At 41.8% G+C, this 21,489-nt stretch overlaps 1 protein-coding gene across 3 annotated transcripts in view; it reads left to right on the top strand.

Annotated features, from left to right (window-relative positions):
* Positions 1 to 21,489, top strand: part of CNOT6L (CCR4-NOT transcription complex subunit 6 like) — a 69,100-nt gene that overhangs the window by 23,948 nt on the left and 23,663 nt on the right. The window contains exons 2-3 of one of the 3 annotated variants that reach the window (XM_073340454.2): positions 13,697 to 13,832; positions 20,654 to 20,775. In XM_073340454.2, the coding sequence (XP_073196555.1) occupies positions 20,664 to 20,775 (112 nt within the window). In that variant the 5' untranslated portion in view covers positions 13,697 to 13,832; positions 20,654 to 20,663. Of the gene's footprint in view, positions 1 to 13,696; positions 13,842 to 20,653; positions 20,776 to 21,489 lie in introns of all 3 variants that reach the window. The other 2 variants (XM_073340455.2, XM_073340453.2) reach the window with 2 other exon arrangements.

The raw sequence follows: 21,489 nt of genomic DNA, 5'->3' as shown, positions 1-21,489 counted from the left end.
ACATCAGCACTGACCAAAGACGTTCATGATAGTCACCTCGAGCAGGTGAACACAAACCCGCTCTAAAATTTTGGATTTAGCTACGCAGAAGTGACTCTCTCTTGTCTACTTTTGTTTGTTTACTGTTATGGTAATGGTGACTGTATATTGGCCCGAAAGAATTTTTTTTAAGACTCTTGGAGTTGTCTTATTTTCTCCATGATAGAAATAACGGCAGTAATGCCTGCATTGCAGAGTATCAATGGAAATTACATGAAGGCAGATAGGTTTTAAATTCAGTCTTAGTGCTTTGAATATGGGTGGAGGGGGTGTGTGCGTGAAAGAGAGAGAAAGACCATGCGGGCCTTCCTAAGATAGCCCAGTCTTTGAGTTTATACCCCCCTTCCAGCAGATGGAGACAGGAAAAAACTCTGTGTTGAGGACACAAGTCCTGTATATGCTTGTCCATTGTTGGTCTTTGGGTGTCCCTGTCTTTACTTTAGGCAGTGGAAAAGCTGCACCTGATGGCACAGGCTTTCTGTCCTGCAGGTGGATCTTCTCCCCAGTGACCTCCAGTTTCTGAGGTATGCAGCAGTTTCCTTGTACATGGCAGCACACCGCCTCCTCTGGAGATGGAGAGGACCAAGCATCATCTTAAATTCAAGTGCCATTTTCCTTCTCTTTACACAACTTACCTTCTTTCTCTCTCCCCAGTCCCTCTAGAGAGTTCTGGTGGCTGAGATGTGTGGGAGGAGCAGAAGAGCCTGTGCTGTTCAGACAAAGGAGCTGGGAGAGACAGCCAAGCCTGTGTAGCTGATGTTCTCCCTTCCTCCATGGTGGCAAATCACATCTCAGCAGCCTGCTCTTCGGTTTTCCCTTGCCAATATAGATCCTGGCTGAGGTATGCTAGTTCTTGTCACCGATCTACAGGTTCGCTGCTATATCCCAGCTTTGAAATAGCCCCTAAGAAGCCCCACTCTGCCTTACAGGTAGGCCATGGGGCCACGGTGCCTCCAGGACTAAGCCTGCAGGCTCCAGCACTCGTGTTGCACACCATACGGGAGCTCCAGTAGAGCCCTCCTATTCAGAGACTTTTTGCCTTCTTCAGGGATCAGTGGATCTTAGCAAGTATTTGCAGTGGCGCCAGGTAGTCTTTTCAAAACAGAGAAGGATTTATTAGTCAAGTGGGACACCGCATCAGGAAGTCCTAACACAGACATCTGACGCCTCTCCCCTGTTCTCCAGCTTGGGGCCTTTGCTCTGCTTCTCTGCAGAGGAGCGGAGAAAGTCTCCTTCTTCTTCTTGGCTGTTGGTTGCTATTTGTAAATGACCTGAACAATGGGGTTCCTATTGTCTTTCTGGATCGTCAGTTGATATGAACTGGCTCTAGCCAGCTGAACAACCCATTCATATCACCCCAGAGAGTTATGTGACGCAGCCACCACCTGTCTCTTTCCCTTTACACTCAGTGCATAGCAATGCAATGTAAAGCACAGAGAGAAACTGTGACATGCATAGGAATCAACAAAATTACCAAAATTCCTCACTTTATCACAGTTCTGTTTACTAGTTGCTGAAAGCAAAGGCCAAAACTTGAGTTAAAGAGGAATAGATATTTTGTGGCAGCTTGGAGTTGTGGAGTGTAGTATCTTAGTGTTTTCCCAGCTGGATCTCCATGGGGATATGTATGAAGAAAGTGAAATTTTTCTTCTGAAGACACTAAATTGTAATCTGGAAGCATTTCCCAGAGAAGAGTATAGTGACACTAAATTTCCTCCTAAATCTAGGAGATTCTAAATCCCAGAATCCTCCCGGGGGAGGATCTTATCTAAACTTACATGAAGTTGATGTTCGTCCAAGTAAGATGATTTTGATAGGAAATTCTCTCCTGTTCTCTTTGGGGGAGTGATGTAGCATTTCTGGCCTAGATGTGTCTTGGACTAGCATGGACTCTTGTACAGCTGGTTGTAGTCAGGAAAACTACCATCCTCGTAGGAGGTGCAAAATCTTCCAAATAGGAACAGATCTTAATATGATGAGGACTGTCTTCCCATGTATGCAGACAGCTAGTGCTAATGTCTTTCTGCTACTGCTTATAGCTTTAAGTTGCAGTAGAGTGAAAACTGACCACATCTGGTCAGCTTTTACTGCTGTTATTCAGAGGCTAGTGGGCCGCTGTGGAGGTGGTGAGAATTGAGTCAGTTTCACTCTGCTGTTACTTTTGGAAAATGGAGCAGTAAGACCTGGGACTATTCACTGGAGAGGAACCAAAAATGGAGGCTGAGGGAAGGTTAGAGTGGCAGGGACCTCTTTCTCACAGCAGCCAGAAGGCTCTGAGGTGGAAGTAGGAGAACACAGAATGGTGGGTCTCCTTTCTGTCAGAAGAGGAGAAGGACTGCAGGTTGGGATTCAAATTTATCAGACCCCTCTGAACTGGAGGCAGTTGCAAACCATGGAAGCACTGTGACAGCACCTTTGTAAGAATCCCTTCCTCTTTCTGAGCAGTGGGGAGATGGTTGTTGGTGATTTCTTCCCCCATCTCCCTCCTTTCCCCTCCAAGGAAAACCCTTTCATATTTTTCTATTGCTAGTGTGTCTAGTCATCTCCTTACTGAGCGTCTGGTAAAATCACAAACGCTATAGATGGGCATGGAAGGAAGGGAGACATTGATCGGGAATACAGTTTATGAAAATATTACACTGCCTGTAAAACTGTTTAAATATTTAGGAGCTTCTTGAAATAGGGGAAACAGTTGTTTGAGTTCTTGTGCTGAAGGGAATGTGATATTACAGAAAACCACAAGAGAGATTAACGTTCTCATTTCATTTTGTGATGAAGGTGGTGGCCAAAAAGTTACTAAATGACTGATATCACTTCTTTGTATATATAAAAATACACACAAAAGAAAAAGGAAAAAAATGACCGAGAAACGAAGGTTATGTTAAATGCTTAGCAATTGGAGGAAAGGTCAAGATCTCTGTTATGGGGTGTGTGCTATTTTGCTGCATACATGTAAGGACAAATGCTAAGGTACATATTTAAAAAGAAACAGGGATGCTATACCTCTAAGAGCACATGGCATACTTCTAGGTGGTGTTTTTATAGCTCTGTAGTAACATGTAGTGCAGTTCATATTGTGCTGTCAACAACCTGAAGGTTTGTGCAGATCTCAGTTAAATTGTAGATGCATGTAAAAGAAGCTTCTGACTTTTCGGTATTGGTCTGCTAGAAAGGATAACAAATGTATTAGATTTACTACATATGTGCAGCATGGCTATTTAAGGTTACCACGAGGAACTGAACTGAACTCTCTAACTTCCTGTCTTGGGTGTAAAATATAGGTACTTTAACATTCTTCTGTTCAGGAAGGTCCTCTGATAGTTACAGGAAGATCTTCAGCCTGTTCATGGCTCATCAGGCAGAACCAAACCCAGCAGGGGAGGAGATGCCAAACCTGGAGACTTCAGTGGTTGTGTTCTGCCTTGTCAGCTACAAGACAGGTTTTGCAGATCATTCTCTGGCAGAGCACCTATTTCTAAAAGGGGGAGAGAGGGAAGATAAAGGCATCTCTCCTCCTATGACTAGATTACCTTTGTTTCCTGGGCTTGGTTTCCCCATGAAAGGGGTTGTGCAGTCCCCCCACCTCCGCATCGCTTTCTTGCAGGTTGAATGTTCTGTTAATACATTAGTGCTAGGGACCTCTACCTAGGTTGCTGAGAGTGAGCAGGCCCATCCACAGGTCGCGGGTAGTGGAGCATCCCTCCACTCTCCCTCGGCACGGGGAACCCGTTATTATAAGTCTTAAACTGTACTTCAGTCATTGTGCCACTTCTGCAAGAGTAGGCTTTGTAATACATACAGCTTACAAGAGCTGCTTAACCTGCCTAAACTCTGTTCCGAAGCATTGGAACACAGTTTTCAGGTACTTAAACTGTTTCTATGTTGAAAGACTTTTCCATATGGCTATTAGCTGCAGTATTATTTTAGTCATGCAGGTAATGGCATAGTGAGGAATGTTAGCAAACGTTTCTGCTAGGTGTATTCAAAACCGAGGATCATACCTGGAAGGTTTCAAGTTTAGAAATTTGGGCACTAGAGTTATGCATGAACAAAGGTGTTGTAATATTTTTTTTTTACTATATAAAGCAGGGGCGTGCAAACTTTTTGGCCTGAGGGCCGCATATGGGAATAGAAATTGTATGCCGGGCCATGAATGCTCACAAAATTGGGTTGGGGTGCGAGAGGGGTTGATGGCTCCAGCTGGGGGTGCAGGCTCTGGGGTGGGGCCAGAAATGAGGAGTTCAGGGTGCGGGAGGGGGCTTCGGGCTTGGGCAGGGGGTTGGGATGTGGGAGGGGTTGAGGGCTCTGGCTGGAGGTATGGGCTCTGGGGTTGGGCTGGGGATGAGGAGTTTGGGGTGCAGGAGGGTAGTCCAGGCTGGGACCAAGGGGTTTGGAGGGCGGGAGGGGAATCAGGGCTGGGGCAGGAGGTTGGGGCGCAGGAGGAGGTCAGGGGTGCGGGCTCTGGGTGGCACTTACCTCAAGCAGCTCCCAGAAGCAGCGGCATGTCCCCTCTCTGGCTCCTCTGCGGAGGCATGATGCCAGCCAGGCGGTTCTGTGCCCTGTCCAGTCCGCAGGCGCTGCTCCTGCAGCTCCCATTGGCCACGGCTCCCAGCCAATGGGAGCTGCAGAACCAGCGCTTGGGGTGGGTGCAGCGTGCAGAGCCCCGTGGCTTCCCCTACGTTTAGGAGTCGGAGGGGGGACATGCTGCTGCTTCCGGGAGCTGTGCAGAGGCACTGCACACGCGGAGAGGGGCAAACTTCCGACCCCGCTCCCCAGCAAGAGCTCGAGGGCCAGATTAAAAGGTCTGATGCGGCCCGTGGGCCGTCATTTGCCCACCCCTGATATAAAGTCTGTTTTTTTTTCCACTCCTGTGTAACTTGAAAGTAGGTGAACTGATTTCACTCTGAAAATTTTTTTTAAATTGCCTTACTGTAACCTTAACTTTTTGCGAATACAGACTAACATGGCTGCTACTCTGAAACTTAACTAAGTTGTTCACCACCAGACATTCTATAAATTAATTGTACATCAGGATAAACATTACAGGAAGGTTTTGTTTGTTTGTTTGTTTTTGTTCCCCCCGACCTCCGTTCTCTTCACATGTACATATCAACCCATTTTCACACAAACTGACTACTTCCCTAAAATGTGGAGCGTCTCTGAACTCTGTCATGATCATTAAGGCATCTATTTCTTTAGGAGAATATAGATGGTAGCTTGTCACTGTGGATAAATTCAGTCCATTTCTAAGAAGCTTTTAAATATTGAATGTATATTGACAGTATTTCTAGCTGTTGCTTAAGTCAGACTATATTCAGGTATATTAAGCTTCTAAAATGGTAGATAAACTTCTGCTTTAAGTCACAGGCGTATTACAAGATGATACAGTATAGCTACAAGAAAAGGAGGACTTGTGGCACCTTAGAGACTAACAAATTTATTTGAGCATGAGCTTTCGTGAGCTACAGCTCACTTCATCGGATGCATTCCAATTGCTACAGGTTTCAGAGTGGTAGCGGTGTTGGTCTGTATCAGCAAAAAGAATGCGGAGTACTTGTGGCACCTTAGAGACGAACACATTTATTTGAGCATAAGCATAGCTACAGCTCTACATTGTTGGGCCCTGTGCTTCTATACAACTTGAGTACCACTTCAAAAGAGCAAAATAAGAATAGAGTCTGCCAACAGGTTCCTGTACGGGCTTAGGTGAGGTACTGGTTGAACAGACTTGAAAGGAGATAGAAGGAAGTGACCTTTAATGTACTACACTTCTGAAGTTCTCTTTATTGTTTAACTTATGATTGAGTCTCTCTATTTAATAGTCTCTCCTTGCTAGAGAAAAGGAGATAGTGAGGTAATTTAGACCAACCCTCACATTCTGCTCACTTAGGAGAAACATTGCCGCAGGGTCAGAATATCTCTGGCAACATTCTCAGAGAATGGGACAATAGATGGATAGTATAAAGAAAAACTAACCAGGCTTTCTTCACGTAATCCTTTGTTATAGATGTATCCACTGACTCTGAAATTTGTGGCTAGATCCATGATATCAGACTCAGTGTTCAAATTCACTTGTTCCTAGGAGGTGAATATTCATGTAGAACTGATCTCTGCTAATATCATTTGAAGCATACTGTTTATTATTTTATTCGCCTTCTATTAGCTGGTGAATATCTGTTTGAGTTAAGGTGTGATAAGCAGTCTTTTTTGTATTTGTACTTGTGATTTAACTTAAAGAGGTATCTACATTTTAAATATTTCATAATAGCAATAACAGTGGCTGCACAAAAGAATAAGCATTCCCTGCTCTCAGCAAAAGCTGCAAACATAGGTGTTTCCTTTATTTACTTCATTAATAATCTAGTTTCAGCAGAATTACTAGACTAAAAAAGGTTTCAGAGTAGCAGCCGTGTTAGTCTGTATTCGCAAAAAGAAAAGGAGTACTTGTGGCACCTTAGAGACTAACCAATTTATTTGAGCATAAGCTTTCATGAGCTACAGCTCACTTCATCGGATGCAAAAGCAAGTGAAGATGAGGCCAGAAAGGACTCAGCACTTCTGTTGTTGACAAAACCACAATGTGCCTATTAACTTTTTTTGCAATATGAACATCAACTAGGGGAATAGCTGAAGTTACTCTTGGAGGAATAGAAGAGGAAAAAATCCTCAAATAGATTCTGGCGATGACAAGATTTGGGTACAGTAGAGCCAAAAGAAGTCCCTGCATGTTCTGTATCTAGCATCCATTTTAAGAAAACCAGAGAAACACCAATGTAAACTGTACTATTTGCATTTTTTATTAATAAGATCCATAGAAAATTCACTTGTTCAAGAATAGTTATCTGGATTATATTTATTCTAACTTTCTGAAGAAGTTGAGAGAGACTGACGTAGCTCTCATTTAAGAGGCTCCCTAATTCCGAACCTTGAATTTCTGGCATCCACGCTAATGATTTTCACAAAGGGATTTTTAATATCTGTAGAACCTCTGAAGAATGCCTAAGCATCCCAGTAAGATCAGGACACAGGAATTTCATATCAAGCCATATGCTAGCAGTACTACACCCTTCTGTTTGGTTTGTCAGCTGCATCCAGGGGTTCTTGAAGATTCTGGGACTTCATTTATCTGTGGTTTGGCATGCTTGCTTAATTTAGTAGGCAGTTTTGCTCTGGCAGAAATGAAGACCTGACAAAAACAAGCATTCACACTTGGAGCCAGCAAACGCTACTCCAAAAATATCCCACCTGTTTCTATATATAAAGATTGTCTGTACCTGAGCCTGAGCGGATGTTGCTTCAGAGAGAATGTATTTACAAGTTTTTTAAATGTATACAGTCTTTTCCCTGTTCCTGTCAGTGCTGCTAATAATGTGTATATTTTGCCTTTCATTTCAGCAGTAGGGGGGAGAGAAAAGGGCAAGGCTTAGTCTGTCTTACTTGCGAGTAATGCAGCTAGCATGCACTCAGAGATAGCCAGCATCTGTGGCTCTTGTCCTTGTGATTTGAACTTGTTAAAGCTCTGTTTTATTGTACTTATGTTCAGAAATAATTGGAAGACTTTTTTCAGTATGTAATTTTGTCCTAATTTTTCCATACTAAAGTGGGGTTTTTTTGGCCATTTAATACACTGAAATTTAAAGGGACACATGCCCTCTTCCTGGCTTATTTGCTGTTTTTTGTTTGTATCAACATCTAGCTGTGTAGCCTTAGTGTGGGCATTCTACTCTTGCTACTGATAATTTACCTTGGTGCTGGAAATAGGTTTTGTTTTGTATTGTTTTGCTTAAACGGCTAATCCTGTTTTCCCCATGAAGAGAGAAACCTGTTGAATAGACTTGTTTGTTTTGTTTTTTCTAGTAAATTTAAAATGTTTGTCAAATAAATGTGAAAGAACAATTAAACCACTTAACTAGTTACCTGTTTTATTAGCTCTTTCTGTGTAGTTGAAATTCATTTACAAGTTCCCACAAGCATATCCTACAAATCCGTTATTTTAATTTGCTAGCCCAACATGATGGGTTAACCTGTTCCCTTATACTGTGATAGTAATAACGTGCAGCATTGAGGACCAGGTACAGGTTAGGAATTAGCTGCTTAGAAGGTTAGTTACAAAGTGAAAGATCTAATGCTAGCCAAAAAAGTAACATTTTAGTAATATGGGCTCATCTGGCCTCCAACAAGCCAATTTGGGCCTCCATTCAACGAGGTTCTTTTTTACTTTTTCCTGTTGTTGCATCCTTCCCCCCTCATCCCTCCCACCCCAAAAAAGGGGGGGCAGAAAGAGATTTAAAAGTATAAGTATGTTAAGCTTGCATTCAGAAGAAAAATCCGACTTTTCACTAGAGCATGCCTACCAGTCTTTGAAGCAGATATGGACGTTCGATAAAGGACCAAAATTAGTAGCTTTCAATGGAAACTATGCTGCTCCATAATAAATAAAAGCAAAATTACATTTACCAGGGCTAGGTTTTATGCTCAAATCTTAAAATGTTTGGCTAATTAATGAGATGGCACAAATATAAGTCATACTGTGAAAATAAGTGTCCAAAAATATAGCTAATTACTAATGCCTGCAGTGAAAAAGTTCAGCTGTGGGGGGGGGGAAACATGTTCTAGAATACTTTTTAAATTAATAAATTCACCCCTAAAATACTGGAGTGTTTCACTGTTTTGTTTTGATTCTTCATTTTCCCCATTGTTCTACCAGGATGCAGTTGTAACGTACTGGTTATTGTCTATTATATTTGCTCTTCTGTGCCCAAACTACGTAAGATACAGGTCTCTGGAAGCTCTCTGCTTCAGAGCCTGGCTCTCTAGCTCAGGCTTTAGATACTCATGGTTTTAGCCCTGGAGGTCCCAGGATCAGTTTCTGGTGTTGGCCATTGGACAATCACAGATCTCCTGGGCTAAGGTGTAAATGCTGTCATGTATGCACGGTTGTGCAGTAACTGAAGGAAAGAAAAGCATTGTCAAGCCGCTCTTCAGGGATTTCAGCTCAGACCGTTTTAAAGTGATACAATGAATTTGAAAATTGACATCTGTCTCGACTTTTATACCTACTACTATTACAGTAATCTTAGGAGCTGCTTGTAACAGAAAAGTTAGCAAAAACCCTCCCTTTTCAGTTTGTGCATTTGACAGCACGTATAGTCAGCTCTTTTGGGGATGATTAGTTGTATATCCTGTCTCCTACTAGTATGGTGGTCCTGCTCTCAAGCACAGTGATGGACCAGGCGACAATAGGAATCTGGGGAAAGTGTCCAGTGGAGCCGCTCGTTTCCTTTTTTAGACCACTGAATAAAGAAATAAAGCATTAGGAGAAGAAGCACAGCAGGAGGGGCTCTCTCTACACCCTGGAACTGGGAATTCACTCTCCTACTTTCCTGCCTTCAGAGAAGGAGGAGTGAAACTAAGTGCAGACATTAGTAGAAATGAAAAGTTTAGCAGCTTCATAAGAATAATCTCTTATCCTTGATCTTTGCATGCAGCTTCCATTTATGCCCATGGAAGATGTGTTGTGGAGATGGACTGAGGTTAATTTGTTGTCCTGTGTTTATTATACTCTGGTCCATGAGCCATAATTAAAAATAGAATTGGGCTACAATATTAATTGAATGTTTTTGGTGGTAGACTAAGTGGTCAAGTTAGTTGTGGGGGTGTGTGTCTCCGTGCAATGTTGTTGCTGCAGTTAGAGGGAAGTTGGTCTTGTGGTTATTGCACTGGCCTGGGACTTGAGCGAATTGGGTTCAGATTCTGGCCACAGTTTTTGTGAGCCTGGGCAAGGTACTTAGTGTCCCTGTGCCTCAACTCCCTATATGTAAAAGCAGGATGGCGGTTCCTCTTTTCTTCCACCCTGCGGCTATCCTGCATATTTAGATTGTATGCCTTCCAGAGCCTCTAGACATTACAGCATTACTCATATCCATAATCAAACAAGCAAGAACTTCTTGTCATTGCAAACAGCCAATATACCGAGGGATTGGTACAAATACATGAAATTTAATTAGCTTTATTGTGGTGAGTGTCAGTTTCCAGGTAACTGCATGTGTATTCCCTCCTCTGTGATCCACTCTAGGTGTTCCCGGTCTCTGGACAGGAACCCATGTCCCACTCCCTTCTGACCATGGGTTTAAGGCTGCACAGTTCCCTGTCTTACACTGTGATATCCCCAGCAAACCAGTCTGTCTAAAGGCCAGCATGGCTGTGTTACTTTCTCTCCAGGGCTAAGAACAGTGTATACCATCACTTACAAGTTACTACACAGCTCTTTCTAAGCAAGCATCTTTATTGTTAGGGCCAAAAGCATTATAAAAATGATTAAAAATTCCTATATGCATGCTAAAAGCTCACCAGAGGTCACCCATAAGTCCTATGGGGCCCTACTAGGCCAAAGACTTCACAACCCTTCCGCATACTGGGGTGGGGGAGTCCCCTTCAGACAGAAGGTCCTGTCCATTTGCTGGATCAGAAAGAAGGCCCTGAGTAAATTTAAAGGCAGCATTTTTGTGCCAAAAGCCCATCCTTTGTCTGTTGGTCTGTAGAAAACCCAGTTTGAATCCGTATATGCAAGCCTCCCCAGGAGGTGGTACTTCTCTGGAGGTGTTTACCACCTAGAAGATTCAGTTTAATCATGCCCCTACCAATTTTGTTCCTGGAGCAATTGTAGTAATCTTACCCCCTGGAATTGCACACAGTTTGTGGCCCACAGTGATGCATATCACCCTGATATCTTCTGGGAGAGCAATACAGTGGTGCACAGACAATCCAAGAAGTTTTTGGAAAGTGTAGGGGGCAATTTCCTGGTGCAAGTGCTGGAGGAACCAACTAGGGGCAGAGCTCTTCTTGACCTGCTGCTCACAAACCGGGAAAAATTAGAAGGAGAAGCAAAAGTGAGGGGAATGTGGGAGGCAGTGACCATGAGATGGTCGAGTTCAGGATCCTGAGACGAAGAAAGGAGAGCAGCAGAATACAGACTCTGGACTTCAGAAAAGCAGACTTTGACACCCTCAGGGAACTGATGGGCAGGATCCCCTGGGAGAATAACATGAGGGAGAAAGGAGTCCAGGAGAGCTGGCTGTATTTTAAAGGCCAAACCTCCTTATTGAGGTTACAGGAACAAACCATCCCGATGTGTAGAAAGAATATTAAATATGGCAGGCGACTAGCTTGTCTTAACAGTGAAATCCTTGCTGATCTTAAACACAAAAAAGAAGCTTACAAGAAGTGGAAGATTGGACAAATGACCAGGGAGGAGTATAAAATTATTGCTTGGGCATGCAGGAGTGAAATCAGGAAGGCCAAATCCCACTCGGAGTTGCAGCTAGTAAGAGATGTTAAGAGTAACAAGAGAGGTTTCTTCAGGTATGTTAGCAACAAGAAGAAAGTCAAGGAAAGCGTGGGACCCTTACTAAATGAGGGAGGCAACGTACTGACAGAGGATGTGGAAAAAGCTAATGTACACAATATTTTTTTTGCCTCTGTCTTCACAAACCAGGTCAGCTCCCAGACTACTGCACTGGGCAGCACAGCATGAGGAGGAGGTGACCAGCCCTCTGTGGAGAAAGAAGTGGTTTGGGACTATTTAGAAAAGCTGGACGAGCACAAGTCCATGGGGCCGGATGCGCTGCATCCGAGAGTGCTAAAGGAGTTGGCAGATGTGATTGCAGAGCCATCGGCCATTATCTTTGAAAACTCATGGCGATCGGGGGAGGTCCCGGACGACTGGAAAAAGGCTAATGTAGTGCCCATCCCTAAAAAAGATGGGCCTCACCTCAATCCCTGGAAAAATAAATTCTGAAGCACTTAGAGGAGAGGAAAGTGATCACAGACAGTCAGCATGGATTCACCAAGGGCAAGTCATGCCTGACTAATCTAGTTGCCTTCTATGATGAGATAACTGGCTCTGTGGATGAGGGGAAAGCAGTGGACATGTTATTCCTTGAGTTTAGCAAAGCTTTTGATACAGTGTCCCACAGTATTCTTGCCAGCAAGTTAAAGAAGTATGGGCTGGATGAATGGACTATAAGATGGATAGAAAGTTGGCTAGATCGTCGGGCTCAACGGGTAGTGATCAATGGCTCCATGTCTAGTTGGCAGCCGGTATCAAGCGGAGTGCCCCAAGGGTTGGTCCTGGGGCCGGTTTTGTTCATTATCTTCATTAATAATCTGGAGGATGGCGTGGACTGCAGCTAGTTTGCAGATGACACTAAACTGGGAGGAGTGGTAGATACGCTGGAGGGTAGAGATAGGATACAGAGGGATCTAGACAAATTAGAGGATTGGACCAAAAGAAATCTGATGAGGTTTAACAAGGACAAGTGCAGAGTCCTGCACTTAGGACGGAAGAATCCCATGCACCACTACAGACTAGGGACCGAATGGCTAGGCAGCAGTTCTGCAGAAAAGAACCTAGGGGTTACAGTGGATGAGAAGCTGGATATGAGTTAAGTGTGCTCTTGTTGCCAAGAAAGCTAACAGCCTTTTGGGCTGTATAAGTAGGGGCATTGCCAGGAGATGGAGGGACGTGATCGTTCCCCTCTATTCAACATTGGTGAGGCCTCATCTGAAGTGCTGTGTCCAGTTTTGGGCCCCACATTACAGGAAGGATGTGGAAAAATTGGAAAGCGTTCAGCAGAGGGCAACAAAAATGATTAGGGGACTGGAACACATGATTTATGAGGAGAGGCTGAGGGAACTGGGATTGTTTAGTCTGCAGAAGAGAAGAATGAGGGAGGATTTGATAGCTGCTTTCAACTACCTGAAAGGGGGTTCCAAAGAGGATGGATCTAGATTGTTCTCAGTGATGGCAGATGACAGAAGAAGGAGTAATGGTCTCAAATTGCAGTGGGGGAGGTTTAGGTTGGATATTGGGAAAAACTTTTTCACTAAGAGGGTGGTGAGGCACTGGAATGGGTTACCTAGAGAGGTGGTGGAATCTCCTTCCTTTGAGGTTTTTAAGGTCAGGCTTGACAAAACTCTGGCTGGGATGATTGAGTAGGGGATTGGCCCTGCTTTGAGCAGGGGGTTGGACTATATGACCTCCTGAGGTCCCTTCCAACCCTGCTATTCTCATTCTATGATTAATTTAATAGATTATGATCCCCAAAGATACTGCATGGGATTGCAATATCTGTCACATGAGGTTTTTGCCTGTGAAAATTTCTGGTTGTAATAAGGAGTACTACAGTAGATGGAACAATCAATTTTGTGTTTTTTATTGGGGATTAAGTTCTGCTGGCTGTCAAGGGTAAACTATTTGTAACTTGTGGAAGAGGCACCAAAAGCCTTGGATAAGTGACTGTTTTCATTGTATAAATCCAAGTAAATATATTTTGACAAACTAATCTTCCTCTCAGGTTTTTTCTTTTAGTTTCTCACAGCTTCAGAGAGAAGGACTGCATGCTTGTTTGCTAGTATTTAATGATTAAACTAAAGCTAATTAATAATCAATTCAGAAACTTTTATTTTTGTCTTGATCACTCCCTACGTCATGTTAGGAGCATGGTTCTACTTCATACCTTTATATTAACATAATTGTATTACTATTAGAATTAAGCATCCTCAGACATTTGTTAATCTTAATTTACATATTGTTTGGTGCTTTTAAAAGAAAAATAATGTAACACCCCACTTTTGTTTGAATTTTTGTCTTACAAAGTATTTCTGAAGTTATTACTTCTGACTTCGTTCTCTACATTCATGTTGGGAATTGGATGTGTTTGGTGGTGGGGAAAACTTCCCTTCGCTTCAAGGAAAATCAAAAGCGCGAAGAAACACTGACATCTCTGACATAGGTCAGTGCAGTAAGTGTTAAATAGAATAATTTTAGTACTTCTGGGAATTATTTACTCTTGCTTACAGTATATTTTAATGGATCTCTTTTTCATATTTTGTGATCCAGGTCTCCAGAGGTGAAAACAAATGTAATGATAAACACTCCTATCTTCTTAAGCAAGTGTCATTTTAATCCCATTTGGCGAGCATTAAATGAAGTTGATGGGCATTAGACTGTTTTACTTTACAGGGGAGGGAGAAATTATTCAGGCTATTTGCTGGAGAACGTTCAAAAAGCGCTTGGAGTTTTACCAAGACTTTGAAAGATCATGAAAATGTCAATGTGCTTTAGGCCTAGAAGGAGGTTTTGAATTGTGCCAACATGTTTATGAATAACTTTTACATCTCATTGCAGTCCTACATAGCTTCCTGCTTCCTTCCTCATTAAAAAAGAGAAAATGCATTTGTGTGTTCAAGCCTCTGTTCAGGCACGAAAGAACTAAGACTGAACAATATATGCCATAATGACTCAATAAGATGGATTTCTATTAGATCGTAAGCATTTTGGGGGAAGGGACTGTCACTTATGTTTATACAGTGCATAGCTGGTCTCTAGATGCTACTGCAGTGCAGACATTAAATAATAACTTTAGGCAGAAGCAAGTTGACTCTTCTCTCTTCCCCCTCCCCCAAACACAAATTAGTAAATTTATCTTCTTCCTAGTTGGTGAGGGATGCTTTGCTGGTTTCCTTCTAAGCTCTTCTGAAAAAGACATCTAACTTTTTTTTAAAAAATGTTGATAGTTTAAGATAAACTTTTAGTCGCATGATCATAAATAAATTTGAAACAGTGACTCAGGAGAATTTGGGGTTGTGGGTTTACTCCGCACCGGCAACTTAAAACAATTATCATAGAAATGTAGGGCTGGAAGGGACCTTGAGAGGTCAAGTCTAACCCCCTGCACTGAGGCAGGACCAAGTAAATCTAGACCATCACTGACAAGTGTTTGTCCAACTGGTTCTTAACTTCCAGTGATGGGGATTCCACAGTCTCCTCTGAAAGTCTATTCCAGAGCTTAACTACCGTTAGAGGTACAAAGTTTGTCCTAATATCTAACCTAAATCATCCTTGTTGCAGATTTAAGCCCATTACTTCTTGTCCTGTCTTCAGTGATATGGAGTACAGTTGATCACCAACCTCTTTATAACAACAGTCTTCAAATATGTTAAGGGCTATCAGGTTTCCCCCTCCTCGCCCCCCAGTATTCTTTTCTCGTGACTAAACTTGTCCAGTTTTTCTAACCTCCTAGGTCAGTTTTGTTGCTCTCTTCTGGGTTCTCTCCAATTTGTCCACATCTTTCTTCAAGTGTGGCACCCAGAATTGGACAGAGCACTCCAGCTGAGGTCTCACTGCTGCCATGCAGAGTGATTATAACCAGTTGCATTTCTGTTTAAAACAGTGTGAAGAAAATCATGGCCTCTTTTAGAAACATAGAAAACATTTTTCTCAAGAAGGTAGACTGTGATTGGTAAACCAGACTATTTTATCACTTTCATGGAATACACTGATATGATCTATATGACTGCCTCTAATTTCCTCTTGGCAAAATTTCAGTGAATTTATAGTACTGCTGCCAGATTTATCCTGAAGATCTCTTATTATCCATACCAGCATCACTTATAAAGATGTAGGATAAGTAAGTGGAAAACAGAAGATCATTCCCTTTTTTGGTTGGCGTTCTGAAAGTCAGTATTTCTGAGTGTCTAAGGCTACTTACAATCCACCAGTATGGTCTAATGGCTCAACGCTTCCTTGTTTGACAGGCTGCATTTTTCACATCTTCAGTTTAAGTTGCATCTTCAGACTCTTTCTTTTTGCTTTAGTTGATAGCTTCATCTTACAGCCAATCCAACAGATGCAGTTTCATGTCAAGAGGGAGTACTGAAAGGCTGCTCCCGGTTGCACCAATTCCAACATTGGAATACAGGAGTATTGCTGGGCTAACCTTTGTATACACCTGAGCAAGAGCTATTTGAGAATAACTGCAACTATGTGTGGGGCTCCTGAGCTGAGCGCGGTTACTCTATCTTCTTGATTTCAGTTGTAGTATGTTTCTAACAATCTGTCTTTAAGTGACCCTGAAGAACTGTTAGAATTCTTTGTATGTGCCTCTCGCAATTGGCAAGCATAGACTTATACTTCTGTGCATGCAAAGATTTTTGGTTCTATAGACTGATAGGTTTCTTGTTCAAAAGAGATCTTCAGAGGTTAAGTAGTCTTTCTGTGCATTTGAGGATTTTCTGTACTTTAATACAAATAGAGTTTTCAATGTATAGAATATGGTCATAAATATTGTTTGAGAATGCAGTTAGCAGAAGGTTTTTTTTATGTTCTCTTTTTACTGTAATGTGACTGTTCTGGTAACTTGCAGCTTTCCCAGGGTAACCTTGGACATGTATACTGTAAGGGTTATTTTTGTTGTGGTTACATACAAATGGACAGTGAAAACAAACGAGTACAGTCATGTAGGAAAGTGGCACGAGTTAAGTGTTCTTGCCTAAAGGCCACTTTGAACTTTTGGGAGGTGGGTTTGCCACTCTATAGCAAATGGTCATTTGATATAATCTCTGTTTTGAATAACAAGCTGCTATAATGTAGAAATCAAATAATATGTTTAATTTTAGGTTTCATTTTAAGTATTCATAATTTCAGGGGTTATGCTGGTGTTTGACTCTCTCATGCTTCTTTTGAGTAGTGTTGTGGATGATAGCTTAAGATCTTTGTAGCAAGTGAGCAAGTCTTATAATTTGCATTTCAGGGTCTGATTCACTGAATAGAAGAAGTGAAATTAACTGAAGTGTTTTGTAGCAGCTGAGGCCCTCCACTTACTGGCAGAGAAACTTTCACAATGCAGAATGATACCTCAGCAAATCTCACCTGGTTTTTTCCCCCCAAAGAGAAAGCTGCCAATTTAAACAGAAGAGGTCACCTGAAACTTTGTAGTTCTTGGTGTCATGTGGCCAATGCAGCCCTTCCATGTAGGCAGGTGTAAATGGGTGCACGGGACCAAGATTATTTAATCACCTTGACCTCTAACTAAAATTTTAACTAAGACCAGACTCTTTATTTGGAATTTGCCTCTGATTAAAGAGAACGTTACAGTAAAAGAGACACCTGTGCCTGGGGACCTGCATCCAATGTTTAAGTTTCTAGGGTTTGGCTGGGTGGAAGCACATTGTATATTCTGGTTCTCAACAAGAATTCTGAACAATTATAAAATGGTAACTTTTGCTTCTATGAAAGTTTCCATTTGAGATGCATTTAATAAAAAGATGGACATTTGAGCTTAACGTTCCTTGACAGATGGCTCACAGCTTGACTTCTGATGAAACAACAAAATCACAAACCTAAATAATTTTGAAATATGATTTTTTTGTTTGCTTTTAATTGAAAAATACGTTTCGAGAAGCAACAGGAAAGTGTTGCCAATCTTTTTCCCCTAACCGTGTGTGTCTTTATATATACAGAAACTTAGTATAAACTTAAACTGCGTGAATCTAATTCTGTAACATTACCCTGTTCTAGAAATTAGAGCTGGAAAAGACCTCTTGAACATAGTCCATCTCACTGAGCATTCAGCTCCAGCTACTGTAGTTACCATTTTATAATTGTTCAGAATTCTTGCTGAGGACCAGAATGTACATCTACCTGCTTCCACACAGCCAGATCGTAGGAGCTTTGCTCCCCCAACCTAACAGACATAGGATAAAGGTCCTGAGGCAGAGGTGTCTTAGAGTACATTAGTGGTCCTCAAACTGGTGCGCAGGCCATAACCAAGTTGAACATGGGTTGGTTTCCTATATAGCATTAGTCTCAAAACCAGGGTTGCAGCTACACTGATTTAAATTATGAATATGATGCACTGAATATTCAGTTTTAAGCATGGTATGTTAAGTTTTAAATAAATATAAGAACCACTGGACCCTGATACAGCAGCAGCAAAATACAGGGCTTATGGAGGGAAGAGTAGCAGCCAACTAACTAGAGTAATTGCACATTAAAAGAGATGGGGAAGTTTTGGCAAACAGCAGGACCACCCCTCTTACAGGAAGTGACATGGAATACTTCATGTCCATTTGGAGCCAGAATGGATTGACTTTACTGTGTTTAAAGTCTTTGGGCTCCACAGAAACATTAAATTTTTCAGTAAACACTCAAAACCAATATTAATACTTTCTTTATTAAAAATCTGTACTTAACAAAATCCCATTAAAATGTCTGAAAAAGAACAGTTAAGGGATCCAAATAGTGCCCCTCTACCATAAATTCTTCATCACTTACTGGCATCCCAACTGATCTTATGTTGTCCCCCTGCAGAAATGTACATAAGTCCAAATAAAATATTTCTAGGTTATAAAGTTTCATTTCCTATTAAGGGATCAACTTCAAATAATGGTAACACATTACAACATTACTCGCTACAGTACTAACCTACAGCTCTTCAAGGCATGGACTGTCTTACTGTGTGTTTGTACAGCATCTAATGCAGTCGGGCCCTGATCTTGAATTATTACATATTGGGGTTGGTGGTATTGCAGTGCCCCTCCCAGCAGGGATTGGAATCTGGGTCTTGCACTCCAAGGCTGGCGACGCCTGTGAGTCTGAGAGCCTGCCACATACAGAGGACTTGGACCCTGGTGCTGCTAGTGCCTCATTACTTTGTCGAATCTCTCTGGTGTGCTGGAGTGGTGCTAGTATTTTGGAGTCCCAGATGGGACTGGAGGAATCTCTTTACTGGAACTGGGGCAGTGCACTGCTGTATTACGTGAATGGTTTTGGAGACTTAGCAGTACAACAGCGAAGTCTGTAACCTGGAATCAGTCATTAGCAAAATCCTAATATTCAGACTCTGAAACCAGGATCTGATTTACTCATGACCAACGCTGTGTCCTTGCTTAGGCTCTTCAGTTCATGGATGAATGAAATTGCTGCACATGAGCAGCATGGGTATAGAGTCCTCTTAGCATAGCCCTTCTATTGCAATACAACTTCGTCTGTCAGTGGAAGTTCACTGTCATTAGCACTTTGGTTTGCATACCGCTGTGTACTTTGAAGATATTTGAAACCTTTGTTCAGATTCCTGTTAAATGAAATTTTACTGTCAGTTTATCATAAGAAGGTTTGTTTTCTGTCTAATGACTGAGACGGTTGCTCAAAGGGAAGCTTTGATAACTCAGGCCTTTCCATTTAAAATGCCAGAGTTCTGTTTTGTATGCACTGTTGTAGCCGTGTCGGTCCCAGGATATTAGAGACACAAGGTGGGTGAGGTAATATCTTTTATTGGACCAGCTTCTACTGGTGAGAGAGACAAGCTTTATACCTCACCCACCATATCGCTCTAAAGTTCTGTTTTGTCTGTTCTACCGATGGAAGCCCTGAATTTGGAAGAATAGCTTCTCAATAGTGAATGATCAATTAGCTGATGAATTGGAGATGGACAACACTTATTGATTGGACTGGCTGAAATAATTTGAACTAGCTTCCTCAAATTCTTCATAGGTTTTTTGAGTTGTCATTTCAGCAAACCAAAGAAGTTACAATTACTTTAACATTTTCAAATATACTAGAAGCATAATTACTAAGGAAAACATGCATTCTGTATACCACTTTGCTCAAAATTCCAGGAAATCAAGGTATACATGTGTTGTGTGTAAAAACAATTCCACAGATTATAATTATGAATCAAAAGCCTTTATTTTGTTGTTCAGCACAGTCTGAAAGAGTGTATCGAGAGAACCACTTCTCACCACGTGATACGTAAAATATATTAATCATTTTTACTGGAATGGAATTTCAGAGCTCTCCACTCTGCTGAAAACTTACATCATTTGAACTTAGAGAGACAAAGTGGGTGAGGTAATATCTTTTATTGGACCAACTTCTGTTGGTGAAAGCAGCAAGCTTTTGAACTGCATAGAGCTCTTTCTCAGGTCTGGGAAATGTACTCAGACTGTCACAGCTAAATACAAGGTTAAACAGATAGTTTAGCATAAGCAGTTAGCGCACATTCTAAGGCACCATTCAAGGTAAACGCAAGCTCAGTTTTAAAAGACTATAAAGCATGTGAGATAATCGGAAAATTTAATTGCTGGATTGACTCTAACCCTGTAATTAAATAATAATGCTAATGGAAATTTACTTTCAACCTTTCAATTTCACCAGTCCTAGGTAGTGTAAGAGACTCTTGATTTAGACATTGGCAGGCACAAAGCAGAAGAAAAGCTTAAGGATTTATAGAAAGCAAAAATGATGTTTAATGCACCTACACAGATTCAAATTACAAAGAATGTTGAATCTGAAACTTGAAAAAAGGACTTGTATACCTGGAAATTAAATTGCTGTGAATTACATACACTAATCTGAAGACTTTTCCTTGTTTGTATTCTTGTTTCCTGTAGGAAGGAGTAGTTGTCTTAACTACTTCATGATGATGCATCCAATAGCAATGCAATGGTATGGGTTAGTAGATCTGGGGTAGTGAGATAGATATTCTGGAATACTCTTGAAATTCTGCTAGTCGATCAGTATACGGTAATGCAATTATTCTGACTTTAGAAACCAAACTTCCATGGAAGAAACTCCCCCTTCCAACTTTGGCCCTGATTCTACAAAGACATGAGCGCATGCTTAACTTTATTTATGCACTGTGAGAGGTACCATGGAAGTACAAACATTTTTGCAGATGTAAGTTGATGAAGTGTAATCTGTCAGATGGCTTGGTTTTAAAATGAAAATCTGTTGTTTCACCTATGTAATGTAATAGTCATGGCAATCTTTCAGACTAACAGGGATGCCAAAGGAAAAATATGATCCTCCAGATCCTCGCAGAATTTACACCATCATGTCAGCAGAGGAGGTAGCTAATGGGAAGAAGTCTCAATGGGCAGAATTAGAAATCTCGGGTGAGTTTTTTCAAATCTTGGCATGGCTAAATTGCTGATTAGGAATAGCTCTAATGTATAGTAATATTGATATGAACTCTTCTCTTATTAAGGTGCTCTGTTTCGGAGAAGGGAGAGAACATAATTAAAGAAAAACACCTGACTTCTAGGATCACTCAAGAGAATTTCCAGTTTAGCCTCAAAACACTGTCAAGTTTTGAGTGTGAATAGATTTGGTTAAAAACTAACTTGCAAAAAGCAGATTTGCTTCTGCTTTTTTTCTTTCTTTCCATTTCTCCTTCCTACTCAAAATTAGTGTTGGATGGTCATTTAAAACCTGTTAGTGATGAAATGTTACAGATAAATTCTGATGAGTGAGTTCAGTTCTTCCTCCTAGGGTATATTTCAGCACTTACTGTATATACTCGTTCATACGCCGAATTTTTTTCGTAAAAAAGGGAAGCATCAGAGAAGGGGGTCGGCTTATGAACAGGTATAGAGAGCGGGAGAAGTGGGACACAGCCCCTCCCCACAACAGAGAGGGCAAGGAGAGCCGGCAGGGCCAGTGTCTTTCCGCTTCTGGCCATGCTGCTCTCCCCCCAGCCTCCAAAGCAGCTGCAGCTCCGGGGCTGGCAGGTTACAGCTGTGCCACGCTCGGCCCCGGCCGCCAGAGCAGGCTGTGGCCGTGCCGCCGGAGCACGCTGTGGCTGTGCTGCCCAGCCCATCAGAACATGC

Source organism: Lepidochelys kempii, chromosome 4 (assembly GCF_965140285.1).
Source record: "Lepidochelys kempii isolate rLepKem1 chromosome 4, rLepKem1.hap1, whole genome shotgun sequence".
Lineage (NCBI taxonomy): Eukaryota > Metazoa > Chordata > Testudines > Cheloniidae > Lepidochelys > Lepidochelys kempii.
This window is presented reverse-complemented; position numbering and strand designations above follow the sequence as displayed.